This window comes from Branchiostoma belcheri, unplaced genomic scaffold (genome assembly GCF_001625305.1).
Source record: "Branchiostoma belcheri isolate BF01 breed outbred unplaced genomic scaffold, Haploidv18h27 scaffold85, whole genome shotgun sequence".
NCBI lineage: Eukaryota > Metazoa > Chordata > Leptocardii > Amphioxiformes > Branchiostomatidae > Branchiostoma > Branchiostoma belcheri.
The window spans coordinates 544,177-562,327 of record NW_017804520.1 but is presented as its reverse complement, the minus strand read 5'-3'; the positions used below and the strand labels follow the sequence as shown (position 1 = coordinate 562,327).

The window sequence follows — 18,151 nt, the reverse complement described above, 5'->3', positions numbered from 1 at the left end:
AAGGACGTCAAGAAAGGTCATGATTTCAAATGTTACGTGAGCATGAAGCCATGATCGAATATAAAGATTACCATTTTTAGACGATGTGATCATGAACAAAACACCAGTCAAGACTGAATGAAGAACGTTTCGTCCTATCATGGTCCATTCTGCCAAAGATTAATGTGTTTTTATTGTATTTTTCACCAGCCTAGCCTGCCTTTATCCACACCTGATGAAACGAACGCACTTCAACAAAGCGACCTGTTTACTGGCTTGAAGCGTTTTTACAAATCGCCTTAAATAAGCGTTCACGACATTCTCATCTTCCGCCGTCCTCGCTAACAACCTGTGGTAATTTCAATTAAGTTTTTCTATTGCATCTGAACCAGTGGGCGTGCTGGTTTATTGCTTGTCTATTTTGCGGTGCTCAGGACCTGTGTTTCCCGCTGCGCTGGGTTGCCTCGGGCGGGGGGATGCATCTCGGTTTCCCGGCTACAAAGTCCGAACTCCGCGGGAACCCCGCGACGCCGATACGATGGTTGATATTTTCTCACAACTACGTAGTGAACTCGCCATTATACTTAACGCGTGCACCTTCAGGGCAAAACAGAATCAAAAGGTTTTGATCCGATGAAACAACTCGGCTAGGTATTGTACCAGGATCGGAGACGACTTTTCAAACGAGTTCGCGCTTTCAGGGAGCGTTTCGCCATGAAGGGAAAGTGTTAAGGACGCCGAATGTATTGAAAAGACAAGTCAGGTAATGTTTTACTCTGTGTCACTAGTCCCTCCCACGGGGTTATGTTAACTCCTGTCAGCGGCATTCCGACCTGTCACTCCCCGTACCGTCAGGGGCAAGTGGTCGGCAGAGAAGGCCAGACTTCCCGACGAGAGGGACCGTAAAACACGCCGTTTGGAATAAGTGTGAAGAAATTAGACGCATACCTCTGTCCTATGGGATAAGAGATGAGATAAATAACAAATACAAACTTGACTGGTGCAAATTCTATTAACATGTTGTCATTGCCGTGAAGATGTTCTGAAGATGAGTAATACTCGTACATTTTGTACTTGACTTGGATCTGTTGCTATGGGAAGGGTGATCTGATGATCCAAGCAGAGGTTTGGGTTTGGGGTTATTTTTTAGGCATTTTATCGGGGTTTCTTTTTTGCACTCAGATTTTTTTTGTGGGGGGGGGGTAAAAATCACTGGGCTTTTTGGGGGGTGAAAATAATCCAGTGCAAAAAAGAAACCCCGATAAACAAGCCTAAAAACATGCCCAAAATAACCCAAAACTCAAACCTCTGTTTGCAGAGTAATCACAAAGGACGCCCTTGGTGCATGTGACGATAGTCACGATACCAAGCCCCCGCAAAATAACATTCAAGGTTGTATAACCATATAAGTGTTGCCAAGAAGATGCAAATGGCCTTTTTTTCCAGGAACTGAACGGATACAAAGTGCCAAATAAGACTTGTACTGTATACGGAACAAGTGTGATAGTACTGTAACGTTACAGTACCAAGGAGGTTATTGGGGGTTATAGTGAACTTGAATGAACTTGAATCAGACACAAAGTTTTATCTTACCAAGTAGACAAGCAAGGCGTTAATTGTACTACTAGTATTAAGTTGTAGTTGTATAAATTGTTGCTATAAGCAAGCGTAACAATGACACCAGAAAGTTTTATTTTCATTTGTGACATTTCCATCAAGTATACAGATAGGTCATTTGCCAACGGAGTAACACATGTAGCAATTTGCAACAAGAGGTTTAATCTTGTACATGATGTTTTGTTTGTTACGATGTTGTTTCGACCACGCAATTAATATTTTCTCCTCGAAACCATCACCGATCACCGAGTGACTAGGCGGGTTGCCACATAGTCGTGTTTGCGGTAGAAATTGCAATATCTACCGGGTAACAAAAGAAGCGGGGTTCGATCAAAGCGCTGCCGATTTACTGTTTAACAAACGGGAGCCTTTTCTATAGAACGGAGATGGCGAGAGGAAATTGAGTACCGGTGCTTCAAAAAACGGAAATGAAGCCAGCACGCGTTAGGAGTGAAAAAGCGATATTTTTTCTGTGGATCGTGAGAAAGTACATCTCTCATGGTGCCTTCTCATTCGTCCGTACGCAGCGGGTAGGGATGAGAAGATCAGCACACCTGGCCTGCATACTATGATCTACTATGGTATATCGTGATCCTCTGTTTCTTGTTGTTGTTTCTCTAGCTACACATTGTGCACGTGGCTTTCAAGGTCCCTGAAGTTAGCACGTCGACCGACAGAACGTACCGCATGTGCGAAACCGATAATGTATTGTGTATATCACTTCGGCAGAACGTCTCATATAACGTCGTATTTGCGCATATAAGGTTAACATCCCATCTGTAGTTTCCAAATGTTCTGTCGTAAAAGATATCTTCTGCAACAGGCAAACTTAATGCAACGTTGACCAAAAATCCAACGAAAACCGTAAAAAAGGGGAGTTTTGCGCAGGCGCAGTAACTGCGTTCTGCCGACGTGCTCCTGAAGTTCATTCAACGGCAACGGAAATAACGTTGTTTTTTTCTTTATTATATGCATTAATTTCGTGGTGCCGTAAACATAAGTGCTTTCCACTTGAGTGCGGCACCACCAAGTCTTGTATATGTGTATGAATAAAAATAATAACGTTCACGCAAACCACGTAAACCCGAACCTTCTCACTCCTGTATATACCATTGGAGCGAAAAGAAAAGTCGAGCATCCTTTACACTCTACTATTCTGTAGAAACGTATTGAAACTAATTCAAGTTATTCTGGATGATAAATTTTGGTGTCCCTCCCCCTCTAGGCCCTACTACCAAAGTACTCAAGTATGAGTCGTAAAACATTAACCTATAATAGGCTTCAGAAACGGCTGGAATAAGTAAAAATTGGCCAAATTGAAAGATAACACGCCAGAGGATCGCTGAAGGAGTACAGTTTTCCGGTTCCGAACTGTGCTCCTTTAGCGGGCCAACTCCCATTTTATCTGTCAATTTCTACTTTTTGCAGCCGCTTCTGAAGCCTGATAGAGGCTAGTAGAACAGTGCGTCGCTGGCAGTATGACTCCGTTGGTCTTTGAACGTCAGTACAAGGCCAAAGCGGGCGAAGACACGTCTTTTTAAAACTTAAAACTGCAATGTTCAAGCAACTCATCATGCCTCATCTGATCCTACAGATTCACGGTCCATCTTCTTATATGGACACAATCCAGTTTATCTGTCCGTTGAATCGGCTGTGGCGTTATACAGAGAAGGATGCCAAAGATAGGCGGAAACTATTACAAAGGGCTAGCCTTGGCGACGAGCACAGGAAAAACACATAAAACCCATCACATGGCATTGAACGATCTACAAAAGTACTGTATTCAATTATATTATTATTATTAAGTAATGAACTACCTGAGAGTGGATGTACTGAATAAGACACTTACTGAAACTATGACGTCTTCAGCCAACCCTTGACCGTATGATGACCTTTACTTTGAGTTGAGTTTCTTGATGACTGATGAAGGAAAATGATGAACATCAGTGACAAACACGGAAGAAGTCCGTGCGATAACTATCTGTCTAGACGGCATCCCCCACTTTGTGCATAGGTAGTCTCCACAGCAGGCTTCTCGACGGGCCTTGTGATGTAGACTAGAAGAAGCAGCTCTGTACTCCATGCAGAAAATTAGGTTATTAGAAATATTACTTCAATGTTTTTCTCAGATATACTGTACTTATAGCTTTATATACATGCTACTAGTATAAGTCACAACAATTATGCCAATAAAGATGATAATATTATGATATTGCCGTCTCTTTTCGCTGATAATTACTGTTTTATGATTGCTCTAGCCTGGGTACCATCCAGATTTTCGCTCCGCAACGCTCGAAAAAATCATTTTCGTGATTTTTTCGAGCGTTGCGGAGCAAAAATCCGGATGGTACCCAGGCTACGATTGCTCCAATGTTCTGGTAGTTCCCGACGAGTCTGTTATCGAGGCTACAGCTTGTGCGTGAGAAGGGAGTGACATTACACCGAGGTCCAAGGTCGTCCGTGAATAGTATAGTAAGATACCTGTCAGCGTGTGGAGTGTGTGAAAAGAAAAAAAAAACGCCAACCAGACTCGTAATGTGTCTATTTGTACCTTTATGGCCGCTAACTCCTCTAGATTATTCACTCTATTTGGCCAATGTTTGGTATATTTTAGCAGCCCAAGGAGTCTGGTAGAGACTACTAATATCCATCCCAAGGCCGTGTGTATGACGTCGCCCGTTTCGCCGCCAGCAGGAGCAATATTGCCCCCGCAGCGTGAGCCCTGCTCCCCGCCGAAACCCATCTTCCAGCCCCCGGTGCCTCGGGTGCACGGCGTCAGGACCTGTCACGGCCCCATCATAAAATGATTACGCGTCACGCTGCGATCTCATGTCGCTATTGTCGGGGAGCTGGTCGGGGGTCCCGCGAACACACCTTCTCCACCGCACAGGAAATTACTACTAGCGGAGGTTTCGGCTACGAAACAGGGGTAGGATGGTAAATGTTGCGACCTTCGGTTTTCTGACAAACGCTTTCTCACAGTTAGATGGACGTAGCCTCTACCAGGCTTCAGAAGCGGCTGGAAAGAATAGAAATTGGCCAAATAGACAAATCATGCCAGGGGAGAGGCAAGCTGATTATTTATTTTTAATAGCGGACAAATTCCCCTGGCATGTCTTCTGTCTATAGTATTAGGCCAATTTCTACTCTTTCTAGTCGCCCCTGAAGCCTGGTAGAGGCGAGGATGGACCGACTGTCAGATAACGATGTAAAGAAGGACGGTCACAATCTTCCCCTCCAACCTCTGCTTGGGTTATAACGCGAGGCATTTCTTGAATTCTTCACTTCTTTTCCCGAGCCGAGACCGCCATCTCGTTCTCTACAAGCGGCGGAATTATATCCCTGTGGAGAGTAGAACTGTAGTTGGTCTGTTAGGCAGGCTATTGCCTTTAATATGGTTAATCATTATTCCCAGACTCCCTGGTCTTCAGACTCACAAGGTCATGAGCAATGCGCCCCCAGCGACGGCCTCTAACACTGCAGCTAGCATAATTTTTTCATACGTCATTTCTTTTCTGCGTGACGTTTTGGTTTTGTCAGTGTTGGTTGTTTGTTGTCCGTGAAAATAAATCCGTCCGTCCGCCGTGAGTCTGAGAAACGCGAACTTGACACAGGGCCAGACATGTTGCCTCGGCAAGTAGCGGGTTGGAGAGGTTTTAGAGCAACAGTTTTGTTATCCTGACACGGAGATCGGCGAGGGGCGACGAGGGATGGACTGTACCCTCCCACACGCGCACAGGCGTACACTGTTCTCTGTAATCCCTTTTTCTTAGAAAAAGAGCACGTGTTTTTCTTCTTATCTTTCAATAACTTAACCTTTAGCAGACCGAAGTAACCGTTTGGCTACCAATGCTCTATTGGTTACAGCGTTAGGCAGCAGGGAGAAGGTTAAATCGTGTACAAATTTATTTTTTTGAAGGCCATATTTCTATTATCATATTTCACTGCATGAGCTATACTAGTGAGCTAAACTTTTGCTTATTTCTACTTTACTATGGATAGATTACAAGAATATAATTACAACATCTGTACATGTGGGGTACAGAAGAAACGGGTATGTCTGTGATACAGAAGCGAATTTAACAGTCGCCAACCTTCACAAGCGCTGTGTTCTGTACTTTAACTTCCGCTGAATCCTAAGTCCAGTGAAATACAAACTTAAACCCTAACGTAACAGCCAGGCTTAGGTTTCAAACAGCGGCTAGCCTGTGCCGCTGGTCCAGGGCGAACAGAGCACGGTTTCTCAGAGAGCTGCCTTCCTAAGGCCAATGTCAACCCCCAGTATTATGTACGGTCGGTGGTTACGGTTGGTTTCCACAGTGCGTTACTTGTTAGGTGACGACTAGCTGCACCTGTTGTATGTGGAAGTAGTGGCCGTCTAATTGGTACCAGGACTGGCCAGTCCTCTTGGCCCTTTGCGGCCAGCATACATCATGTTTAGTTGTTCAGCCTACCTGAACCGCTAACCTACACACTGAGAGAAGATGTTAATAGTCTTACCACTTAAGTCCATCTGAGACGTTTCGCCGTGGCGTCTTCAGAAGTCTTAATCAAACACAGCGCGGACGACGTTGTCCAAGGAACTGGTTCTCTGGTGACTGCCGTAATCCCAAAGCTTGCTCCTCGCGGTCTGGAATACAAGGAACCAATCCTTTGGAATTAAGGAATGCAACGGAGTCTGAAATTCCCTTGACTATATATTTTTTTCCGAGAAGACGGACGAACAAACAAGCAACAGACTTTAGCAATCAGCCTTACAAACTCGCGACTACAGAACTCAGACGCAAGAAATGGAAGCGCTGGAGACAAGGAGGAATAAAAGGCGCGCCGAGAAAATCATAACCAGGCTGTAGTCACGAGCGAACTCATGCCGGCGTAGTTCACTCGTACATCAGGCTTCTACTTCAAACAGCGCAGGGTTATTGGGGCGAAGAAAGACCACTCCAAATAGTTCTAACCTTTATTTATAGTACTTTACGGAGGTGTTCTACCAAGTTTCAGATGGTTCTAAGTACTTAAAAGTAGGACTGCAAAAGTTACACTGGCACAAGGGGCAATGGTAAAGTTTAATACAGCAACTTTGTCTAGTTTCCCGCTCATTTTTACGTTTGGTTCGCGCGCGTCTGTTAGGTCGTAAAGAAGTTGGAAGAAATCGAAGTATTTTGATCTACAGCCAGCTGGCAGCTCTGATACACCGGCTCCACTCAATCTGGTTTTCATCCAGTTTTTAGACGATGTGTAACAATGCAAGTCATTGTTAAATCTTGCTTTTTGATCTATGTCGTAAAATGACTAGAAAAAAGGATGGCGAGAGGTAGCTGAATTGTGTTGAAGTTGTCCAGAAAAGCCGAATGTAGAGAGCAGAAGGTCGGAGAAGCTTGTTGGTAATTGTTGGAGAAGGGGGATCTGGATCGGATCTAGTGGCGCGCGCTCAACACACTTCGCGCATGTTTAGCCCGATAAAAACCGCGGGGAAGAACCAGGCCTGTGCTCCTTTCTGGCAGTGCGTGTGTCGTGTCTAATTTTCTCACGATTTTCGTCGTGTTTTCCTCTTTGTTATGTTTTTATCGTGGAGAAGGTATTGGATTGGGCGCAAGTCCTGAGCACTGGGACATTTGGCAGACACGCCAAGTGTTGGAGCCGTGCGTGTGGGACAATAAGGTCGCCATATGTGCTGGAACTTCCATCAAGCGAAACGGGGTGGGAGAGAGGGAGAGAAAATATCGGCCTTTTACTGAAAGTTTTCGCCTCGTGTTTTGACTGAGTTCGGGCCATGTTTACAAAACTCCGTGCTGCGAAAAACCGCCCTACGAGTTAGCCCGCAGAAGGGGGGCGCACACGATGACGGATTTGGCGATAGCACATTGTTCGGCTGCCCGGGTCCTCCCTGGTAGCGACCCCGCCGTCGTGACGGCTGCTCCGCCCATACCGTGTGTCTACACCTGGTCAGCCTTGACTAAAAACAAAACAACATACTCGACGTCCTAATCATTACATCCACACCAATTTACGGCCAGGCACGGTGTTTGTTTTCATACCGCCAGCGTTCGTGTTTTACATCCATTTAGTGGCAGGTTGGTTTAGCTAGGGCCCTGCTTTGTTTATCTTATCTCGCATCGTTTTGACGTGTTACATCTTCGCTTGCACAGCTATTAATTAGTTCTTATTGAGTTGGTGAGTAAATACCCCCTGCGGGCTAGTCAACAGCCCAGGTGTGGACGTCGTCTTTTTTTCCTGAATACATTTTCTTACAGCAGAAATAAAGGAGACCCAATCCTCCCCACACCTTCCCAAGTACTTGTACACTTGTTTTCAAGGATGTCGGGGAGAAAACGAAGGTTACGTCGTTCCGAAGCGTTCCGAAAACTCCCGACGGTTTCCTCGCGCAATGTGACATTTTCGGGGAGAGGTTATCGTCTTATCTCGCCACTAATCAGAGCCGGCGATTGTTCTCTCACTATGAGGTCTTCCGAATGACACTGTTTCCCCGTGCCCCCTTCTTCTACCCCTCTCCCATCCTTTCCGGGTTTCAGCGGACTTCTCCCCCTCCATAAGGAGAATTGGGACATTTTGGTCCGAGCGGGGTCTTCAAAGGGCACGGCGGCTCCAATTAGACACGCAGGAAGGTCGGCCATCTTTTGGCGATTATTGGGACGCGTAAAGTTTCGGCAGAAACTCTGCTGACCCGGGCTTATGTTGTCGTACGTAATCATTCATAGGGGCAAAAGATGACACCCTGTTCTATTGTCATGAGACAATGTGTTCTTTTCATCTGTAATGAATTGGATTTCGCCCTGGAGTGTTTTTTTTCTTTCACGGTTGAAGAAGCACAAGTCTTTTTTGGGTGGGTAAGGGGAGGGAAATGTTTCTACTGGGGTGAAGAACGTCGTTTCTCGAGGGAAAAGTTGGTGGTACTTCCGATGTGTGTCATGTGCGAGGCGTGAAACACATGACGGAAGAGGGGACATCCTTGCGATGGGCGGTTTGGTGCACACGCTTGGCGATTACGTGTGAACGAGGCTCGCGTAAGTCATAAACAAACAGTCTGGAAGTCAAAACTTTTCCAGACAACCAAACGACAGTACTGGCAAAATGTGTATTCAGTGTCTTTCGGGTCTCGTATGCACGTAATGTGTCAGTGACTAAGCGTTGTGGTTGGGGACCATGGGTGATACCACATTGCCGAACTCAGAAGGATACCTTAGGAAATACACGCAACCGATCATTGAGAAACAAGCAATCTCGGCAGGGGTACACACCACAGACATATTTTATGCCAATATGTTCTCGGCGCATGCGCGGAAGGGTGGTGTTGTTCTCCATTGGCTGTCGTCCCGCGGAGCTGTCAATCACAGCGACGAGAACCAATCAACGGGCAGAGTAATTACCCCCCGAGTGGGCCCGGGTCCCATGCTGGGCGTCTAACAAGGTGGTGTTTGCATGCAAACGGAGAGCACTTTTCTCTGTCTTCCTGCCTCTGCGTTCATTTGCAAATAGAAGCGGCGGGAGCGTCATGAGTGCGGAGGCATTGCCGGCCCAAATTATGGATCACAGCTTTGTCAAGCACGGCCCGGCGCTGCGGTTTGTCGACGTTGGACATCATCAAAATATCAATGGAGTCACAAGTTTCGGATTAGCGCCACATACGCATCATTCCAGTGAGGGAAGTGTGGAGGCCGGCAGCATGAGTCTCGGTCCATTCAGCAGGGACAATTCCCACCACATGGGTGCCCTGAAACTCAGTCCGCCGCATCCCATGAGCGAGATCCCCAGCAGCCAAGCCAACTTCAGCTCGCCGACCAACGGGTACAGTCACGCTCACCACCACGGGCCGGTCTCGGGCTACCCGACGGCTGCAGCGCAGGCCTTCACCGCCAGCAGGGACTTCCTTCTCCGACGCGAGCATCTGGCCGGGACGGTGCCGCTGCCGGGGTCTCTGACGCACGACCACAACACCGCCAGCTCCGGGATGTTCGTGCCAACTTCGGGCAACTTCCACAGCCACGGGCACGCCGACAGCTCCCACCTCATGTTTCCGGGCTTCCACGAGCAGGCAGCCGCCCACCATCCACAGAACGCGCACCACGTCAACGGGCTCAGTCTGCCAGGCGACGGCTACGGCTTCAACCAAGTGTCGAGTCCGCGTCGCGACCACCTCATGACCAACCAGCTCAACCATCACATGGCGCCCATGAACATGCCGCCGCACGGCCCTGCAGCCTTCTTCCGCTACATGAGGCAGCCCATCAAGCAGGAGCTGTCCTGTCTCTGGATAGACCCCGACCAGCCCGAGCCCAAGAAGCCCTGCAACAAGTCCTTCTCCACCATGCACGAGATCGTCACCCATGTGACGGTGGAGCATGTCGGCGGGCCCGAGTGCACCAACCATGCCTGCTTCTGGAAGGACTGTCCCAGGGACGGCAGGGCCTTCAAGGCCAAGTACAAACTGGTCAACCACATACGGGTCCACACAGGAGAGAAGCCCTTCCCATGCCCCTTCCCAGGCTGTGGCAAGCTCTTCGCTAGGTCCGAAAACCTCAAGATACACAAGAGAACACATACAGGTCGGTACAACTTCGTCCTTCCTTCACTAGTAGACCCCGCTTGTACAGGGGCTCTCATTGCTAAACACTATCTAAATGTCTCTAATATACTGGCCTACGAGTGTTTGTATATTTGTTTTCGGTGTTCCTTATCTGCTTCAAGTGCTTTGCTTACAAGAGAAAGGATTGGGTGGCAAATAAATCCAGACACTAGAAGTGTTGACCATCTGTTTACCCTGTTTGTCACTTGGCCGCGCGCCTTGTTGCTTCCCTATTTAGCCGACTTTACAAAAGGCCCAGTCCGTGTGTGATGTTGCATGTGTATTGTAGAACGGACACAGTACAAGTCGAGATGTGTATGTTGTCTGCACCCCAGACATGGAAGTGTGTGTTCCCTGACTTCAAAGAGGAAACAGTTTGTGGTCTAACCGTTGTTTCTGGCGCGGGAGTCGTTTACACCGAATTTCGGCCACCATTCTGTGCGTGTCGCCTGTGTTTTGATATGTCCGTTAATTGAGGAAACGGGGATCAACTTTGACCAGTAGTCCCTAGCCGCCGATATCTCTTGATTGCGCCAGCAAACGGTCTCACATGAGAAATTTCACAAGTTTTATCGCCATATTCTGATACCCTCTAACACTTTTACACTTCCGCTAGTCTGGTAGCGCCTCTTTGCACCTTGCCGAGTTGGGAGCGTGGCAACCAAAATTTGGTTGGGAACCCCGCAGCTTTTTTGAGCGCTTTCCAAACTTCCACAAGTGTGCTTGAAACGTCCTTACTTTACAATACACTTTGTGGATGTGTTATGTCTGAATATTAGCTGATCTACAATGACCTTTTGTATCTGTATGAATGAGACAATCAGAGGCGTCGCTCCCTCCACCCGAAATTCAGGTTTGTGGGCACGGAGCGGTTTGTCTCCGTAACAAATGACTGAAATCATCAACCGATCAACGCTTCCCCGTTGTCTTATTGATTTTTCATGGCCGCATATTTATCTTGTTGTTTCCTGCAGGTGAAAAACCGTTTAAGTGCGAGTTCGAGGGATGCGACCGGCGGTTCGCGAACAGCAGCGATCGGAAGAAGCACTCGCACGTCCACACTTCGGACAAGCCCTACAACTGCAAGGTCCGCGGGTGTGACAAGAGCTACACGCACCCCAGTTCGCTACGGAAACACATGAAGGTTCACGGGAAAACTTCTCCAACGCCGGACGACGAGAGTTTCGGGAGCCCGTCCTCCACGAGCTCCGAGACGCACCGGGACTTGCCGCGGATCTCGCAGCACCCTCTCCCGCCGTCGGCCACCCTCGCGCCGACCCCAACACACGCCACCAACCTCAGCGAGTGGTACGTGTGCCAGTCCACCGGAGGGATGCCCACCCCGCCTTCCAACGAACATTCGCCGATCTCTTCGTGCGTAAGTCCTGTCCACTTAACCACTACCCCTGTAGCCAGCGGTATTGGGCATTTCTGACTAGGCCAGAGACTCTGACATCCCACTTTCTCAATCCCAGACAAGACTGGTCATGAAAACTAGACGAGTTCGTCTTGCATAAAATCATACTTTGCCATGTGTCGTCTGTTATGGTTTTCATAGTCGGAACAATCCAAGCGAAAGGTCTGGTTGTAGCCAGTTCCTCGCGTCAAATGTGCCACATTATAGAGTAAAAGAATTGAAAGCAATATTTTGTACAGAGGATGTATACTAGAAAGATATCGTTTTTCGGAGAAGGTGCTCTCTGTTGTTATTTTTTGTCGACATACCTCGCTTTTAGTTTCTAAACCAACCTTTGCTTGTGTAGCAGAAATAATGCTCCGATTTTGTCTAGTGCGAGTCATTCGCTAAAAAGTGTGAGGTTTTAGACTTCTTAAACGCGAACAGTGAAAGGTGTCTTTCCCACTATTGTATTGCAAGAACTCTGTGAAGGAATAATCTCATATTTCTGAACAAAAAGCATTCCAATTTTAAGCGACATCGTAGGAAATAGTCTAGTACGCCGCCATATAGCCCCTCACTAGGGCTGATGTAGTCGCTGAGTTATGAACTAAGTAGAGAGATCCTCACGAGAGATATCATGATATTTATTGTAAAATATTGACTTTTAACTCTATTTTTTACGTCGCGACATGTGTAAAAAATTCAATATATATTGTTCATAGTTCAGCCTTGAGTTTTGAACGTCTGTACCATAAGTAATGTAGACTCGTGAGTGGAAAAATAGTACACAATCTCCAGACAGTGGATGGTAGAATAACAGACATTCTCAGTCAAACAACATGTTAGTCACAGAACTGAAATCACTAAAAGAAAGCTGAAAGTTTTCGAAGCCCAACTTTCTAGACCGTCTCAAGCTTGTATATAAGAACGTAAACTTGTTGTCGAACTTGTTCTCTGTTGCCTAACATTTTGATGATTTTATGTTTTGTTTATTTATTTATTAAGTGCCATTCCCATTCTAATGAACGTGTTGAGAGAAGTACGTGCTCAGTTGAAATTTTGTACTAGTTGAGTTCTCCGGTATTTGCCTGTATTTGTCGTTCCTACACAAATTGTTTTTCTTTATTCATCCGCACACGTGCAGGCCAGATTAAAGTTGTGTAAAATTTGGAAGAAAAATGGCTCCTTTGCTCTTTCTGTTCTGTGTTTTGTGTAAGAGTTAATACAATATTCATAACGCTGCAACTGCCGGTGTAATTAAGTGTCATGGCGGTGGAAACGCCCGTTAATCCTTGTCGTCTAAAATCTGGGATTTCGAGTCCTTTAGAGAGATTTAGTTAGTCCATCTAACGCGTAAAGGGCTCATCCAACGATACATGTTGTCACTGTTATTGGGTTATCAATTCTATTGGTGTCACAGGGGATCATAATCCAATCGTAAAGGTAACCAAATCACTGTCTACCTGGGCTCTCTTTTTACAGTCCGACATTTTTTATTTCAAACCACACACACGATTTGGACCACAAAAACATTTAGTAGTTCAAATTCAAAGTACACTTGGGGAGAGTTACGGTTATGATGATTCATAGGGCACATTTTGGCGGGGTGTTCTCGCTGGGAACTTGTGGAGAAATGATTATAGGGAAGACAAGAGCACAGGGCGTGCATTTTTAGACAAAACATTGTAGTGAGTGTTGGGGTCAGTGGAGTGCGCAGACGGCAGGTCACAGAGTTCTCCCCCGTACTGAGTTCCACCGTTCCTGGCTTTTATCTGGTGCTGCTCATTTCAACAACAAGTACACAACACTCCTGACTAGAGTAGAGAGAGCTGAACTAAAGTATAGTATACTGTAGGGAAAGTTTCATAATGTTACAGGAACGAAACGTTATGTCCTTTTTTTTCACGCTGACTTTGTGCAGACATATAGCTTATGGTAAAATATCTAGTTCCTTTCACAAAGTGTATACATATTTATAATTTTCATTTTCAACTTGATGAAAGAATGTACAACTACAGTACGAGTTTGGGGTTAATTTTTTTATTTATGGGATTTTTTTTGTCAGAAAAGCTGGAAGAAGAGACAGACATGAGTAGCAGTTAAGGTTGTAGTGGCCAGTAATAGTGTTTGTGATTTCGGCGGCCACACCACATGTTAGGAGGCCAAGGGAGATCGCAGACGGGGAAAACTTGATACAAATTGTTCATTAGTCCTGGTTTGTACTCATAACCCACAGAGACACACTCCCGAGGCCTGTCCTGGAGAAACCCAAATCACACGACCAACATTCGTTCTAGGGGGATTTGTTGATATCCTTTTCCGAGACAACATTGGAAATGTACTAATTCTAGCTGACTGAAAACAGACCAAGCTTGGGTCCTGTTTAGCTGACATTACAATGTTTTGAATCGTCTGGGTCTGAGTAAACGTTTAGAACTTGTACAATATATTCTGTTGCTTTTCTTACTCTAAATGTCAAACAATTATATTCGGTTCATCTTGGTAAAAAGAAATCAAGACCAAGCAGATATATACTGTTGTATTTTCAGTCCTTGTGAGTTGGTAAAACTACAGGGGAAATGTCTGGACGGCTCCAAACCGTACCGTTTGAGGCGGTGGCCAGGCTATCTTGCCACCCAATCCGCCCGACCCCAGGCCCGGCCTGCTCTGTGCTACCGTACTTACTCTGTGATCAAGATTGGCAACCGAAGCCGTGAAGGCTAGCCGGAGGTCACCCCGTGTATTCAGACCTCCAAGCGTTTTCTGCTGAGAGTTGGAGAGGGAAGGTTAGGAGGAGGGAGACTGTGGAATCTGTGTACAAGCAGATTAGATAGTAAGACAAAGGTGTTATCTCCATGGCTAAGACCAGGGTGCCCAACCCCTGCGTGTGTCAGCCTGCTGAGCCCGACTAAAAGAGTCTGGAGCCCCGAGAGAGAGAGAAAGGCTTCCCCTGGGCTCCCCTGGCCCGACTATTTACTTATCCCCTGGTCTCCTTTTCTTAGCGAGCCAGCAGGTTTTTGGCTGGAGTTGGTTTTCTCGCTGAGAAGGCCACAGGTCCGGCGGGGTTGGGAGGACCGTTCGCTTGTGTCTTCCCCGTGGACATCTGTGGCCGCCAACCATAAAACTCGATACAGATCGGGATTGATTCGGGTGAAACAATTAGCCGGCTTGCCTAGGGAACGATCGTGTGGAGATAGCCGCCCGAAAATCGCTTCGGAATTGGTCGTCAATTGCCGGCCACTTGACAAGTTGTGTGTGAACGGTGACACAAACAGCAGGCAGAGTAAACAGCCCGAGTGTGGACACGCCAATCCACCAGGCGCTTCGCACGCCGACACGACTTGTTGAAGAGTGTTTGCCAGTTTATTTTACCCTTGTAATTGCTGTATAAATAAAGTGTCCACCAGCTCAAGCCGCCGTTTAATCTGCACACACAAACGCTCCAAACAAAAGTCCCAACTGTTGCCCGTTCATGGCTCTTTAAAAACTGAAGATGTTGCGGCTATAGAGATGACATTCTTCACACATGAATTACCAGTGTTGTACAGAGAATTACGAGGAATTCTTGGGCCTGTTCAGAACAGCAAAAAGTTGCTTGAGTGTGTCATTCTTTCCTCTTGAGAAGACAGTCCCTAGCAGCCGTCCTGGGCTGGGGATATGCGTTCTATTGTGCCCATACTTTCTAAAGGCTTCTTTGTTCAATGGCAAGGATTATTCCAGAGAAAGAATGGCACGGGGCTTGCAAGCCTTGCTATGAACAGAAGATTTATTCAATAAGCCATTCAAGCCAGCTCCACAAAACACATAATGTCTGTGTATTAACTTTGCGCTGGAAAAGGGGCCCAAAGAAAAGTGTGGAGTATGTTTGTCTTGCCGTACAAAGTGAGGAAAAGTGAAGTGTTGCCATGTTAGTGGAAAACTGGGGTTGCTAGAATAACTGTCATCTACATATGGGTTCCACATGCTACAGCAAGCCGCTCCTCACGACGTCAGTTGTGTCGCGGAGCGGAGCAGAAACCACCGTTACACCGCGTCAGTCTCCGCGGATCTGGGGGCTCTGTATCGCCGTGAGTACACAAAAACGCGTGCGGTGATCATCGATACTAGTCTGAACCGTGTGGCCTTGTAGGAACCCAAACATCCCCGTGCCGGTGTGCCCTGTGTTGGGAATACAGCAGGACAGGAAAAACGGCCTAGCGAGCGGCACAGACCGCAGAAAGGCCGGTAGGCAGCGGGGTCAGACAGGCGGGCTCATTACAACCGACCCTCCATGTTCCTTCATCCCTCAATGAAGGGTATAGAGATAACGACTAGAAAGTGTTTCCTCAGATCGTGTAAAAGCGTCCTGGCGATAAAACCTGGCTATTGTTTGGTGTAAAATGAATTAGTGGGAAGATCGGAGTGTAGATACAGCCCCGCCGGCCCAAGAGGGATTCATATTGATGTATCGACTCATTACCTAGTCATTTAGTAGAATCATTTAGCGTGCATTTCTCGCGTTATTAGCTCCCGTGAATAACTGGGGCTGCGCGTTTCGTTTTTCAGTATTTGCATTCTTTCCAGTCAGCCGACGGCCCCGCGAGTGATTCTCGCCACCTAATACTGCAAAAACATCTGCCGGGGTATGCACTAACACGGGCCGCGATAAAACAAGCCGCTACACGGGGCCGGCCCGTGACGAGCCGCCGAGGTAACAGGGGATGACATGCCGGCTGCGATAGCGCCGTCTGCAAGTGGGTGTCAGGAAAATAACTCCACCAGGCAAGATAAAACTCGACAAACGAGTACTAATTTCGTCCCCATCCTCTGGAGGAGCAATTTAGAACCGTACAAAGAAAAAAGGGAGTCAGGTTGTTCCACAAGGAAATAGGGGTGCGATTGACCCCCCTCCCCCGAAATCTCTTCAAATGGGTTGTAGGGAGAGTTGGGGGTCGGACAGGGCCACGGCAAGCTTCGTTATTTGAAGCGAAGTAATTAATAAACAAGGGGCAATTTTCCCTGTTGGAGGATAAGATAGAGGTGTGATAAGACCAGGTTCCGTGGTGCTCTCGCACACTCCTCCCAGAGGGAGTCGGGTAATAGGTGCGGCAGGGCCCCGGGTGAGGTAGCTGGGGGCGACCAAGTGTCAGGCCCAAACGGTGGCGGGTAAAAGGTGTACAAACTCTTTAACAAGTGTCGCACCACGACGGCGTGTTGTCCCCGCCGGGTGGCCATAACTCCTGTCGCGGGGACAAGCCCGATATCCCCGAGGACAGCCGCGCCGCGCCGCTCAACCTGGGTCCGGCGGGCGGAGAAGACACCTGGCCGCCGACCCGGGCACTGTCGGTATTGCGGTGAAACATCAAAGGGACACAGCTGCCAATAGAAAATTTATTGTCATTATTTCCAGACGATTGACTCCGATGGTTAGAGGCATGTAAGAAATGTCACTCCTGAGCGTTTGTGTACTTCCGTCAGATTCTCCCAACGTTGTTACGATTTTCTCCACGCTCGGCGCTCTATTTTGTGGGATAACACACCTGGATACCTGCGTAGCGACGTTCGCCGCCGCACTGCCAGTATTTGATCGCCTAATTCAACTGTGATCGCCCCAGTGCACATTTCAATTAGCCTACCGGCGAACACGTCAAAAATGTGTTGCCGAGAGGACCCAGAGGCCACGAGCGATGTGTAGCAACAAGTCGGGTACAGGCCGACTCAGGGTGGGTTGTGTGGGATAGGGTGCAGCGCTCGTTCCATCCTGTTGGCCACGCTAAAGCTAGCCTGGGTGCCAGACGCTAGCGTTCATAAAGCGATAGATTTTTTTTGTGTCCGCTACTGTATCCGCCGCCCAACCCCAGGCTGCCCCAAACTCAATATCTTTCACGAGCGCGAGGAGATAATTAGAGCCAGTGTGCAAATCAGGGTCGGCGGGGCGTGTGCCTTTCCCGGGCCGAGGAATTATCGCCGACTCGCGGTAGGGGATGGCACCCAGGCTACGCTAAAGCCCGGAAATATTAGCACGCTCCACGACTCGTAAAAGACGTGTTTTTGTCATCAGCCGCGGCGCGAGACCTCTATAATGTTTTCAATTTTAACCAAAGCTGCGCGAACGGGCTGTTCTACACTATCTAACTACACGCCTGGAGGACAACAACAGCCGGGGCTGCACGGAGAGTTCAACTCGGGGAAAACACACTATTTCTCCCGACAACACTTCCCAACTGAGCGCGGTGGCTCTCATAATATTATCTACTCAAAAATTCCGTCAAAATTCCCAGGAATCAAGACCCACTTCAGGAGGATTCTCACTCACAGATAGGGTGACAAATTGGCACCTGAACGTCCCTCTCCCACACACAGTTGTTGATATGATTTCGTCAATCCGCGAGCTCACTCAGGAATTTATCTTATCGTGCGGAGATTAAAGTTCTTACTTGAGTCACACATGTGAATCACATACATCTGATTTCTCCCAGGAGAGCGCATCTATCCATCATGCAGTCAACAAACGTCGCCGTTCTCATCAGAAATATTCTCCTATGCGTCCGGCAGAAGTTTTAGAACAATGGATATAGGTATACAAAGGCATA

General features: G+C 47.4%; 1 protein-coding gene across 1 annotated transcript; it reads left to right on the top strand.

Annotated features, from left to right (window-relative positions):
- Window positions 1-8,532: 8,532 nt before the first annotated feature.
- On the top strand, window positions 8,533-12,752 carry LOC109487034 (zinc finger protein ZIC 4-like). The gene is made up of 2 exons (XM_019790973.1): window positions 8,533-10,160; window positions 11,155-12,752. Exons 1-2 carry the CDS (start codon window positions 9,110-9,112, stop codon window positions 11,613-11,615), a joined length of 1,512 nt encoding a protein of 503 aa, XP_019646532.1. The 5' UTR covers window positions 8,533-9,109; the 3' UTR covers window positions 11,616-12,752.
- Window positions 12,753-18,151: the final 5,399 nt, after the last annotated feature.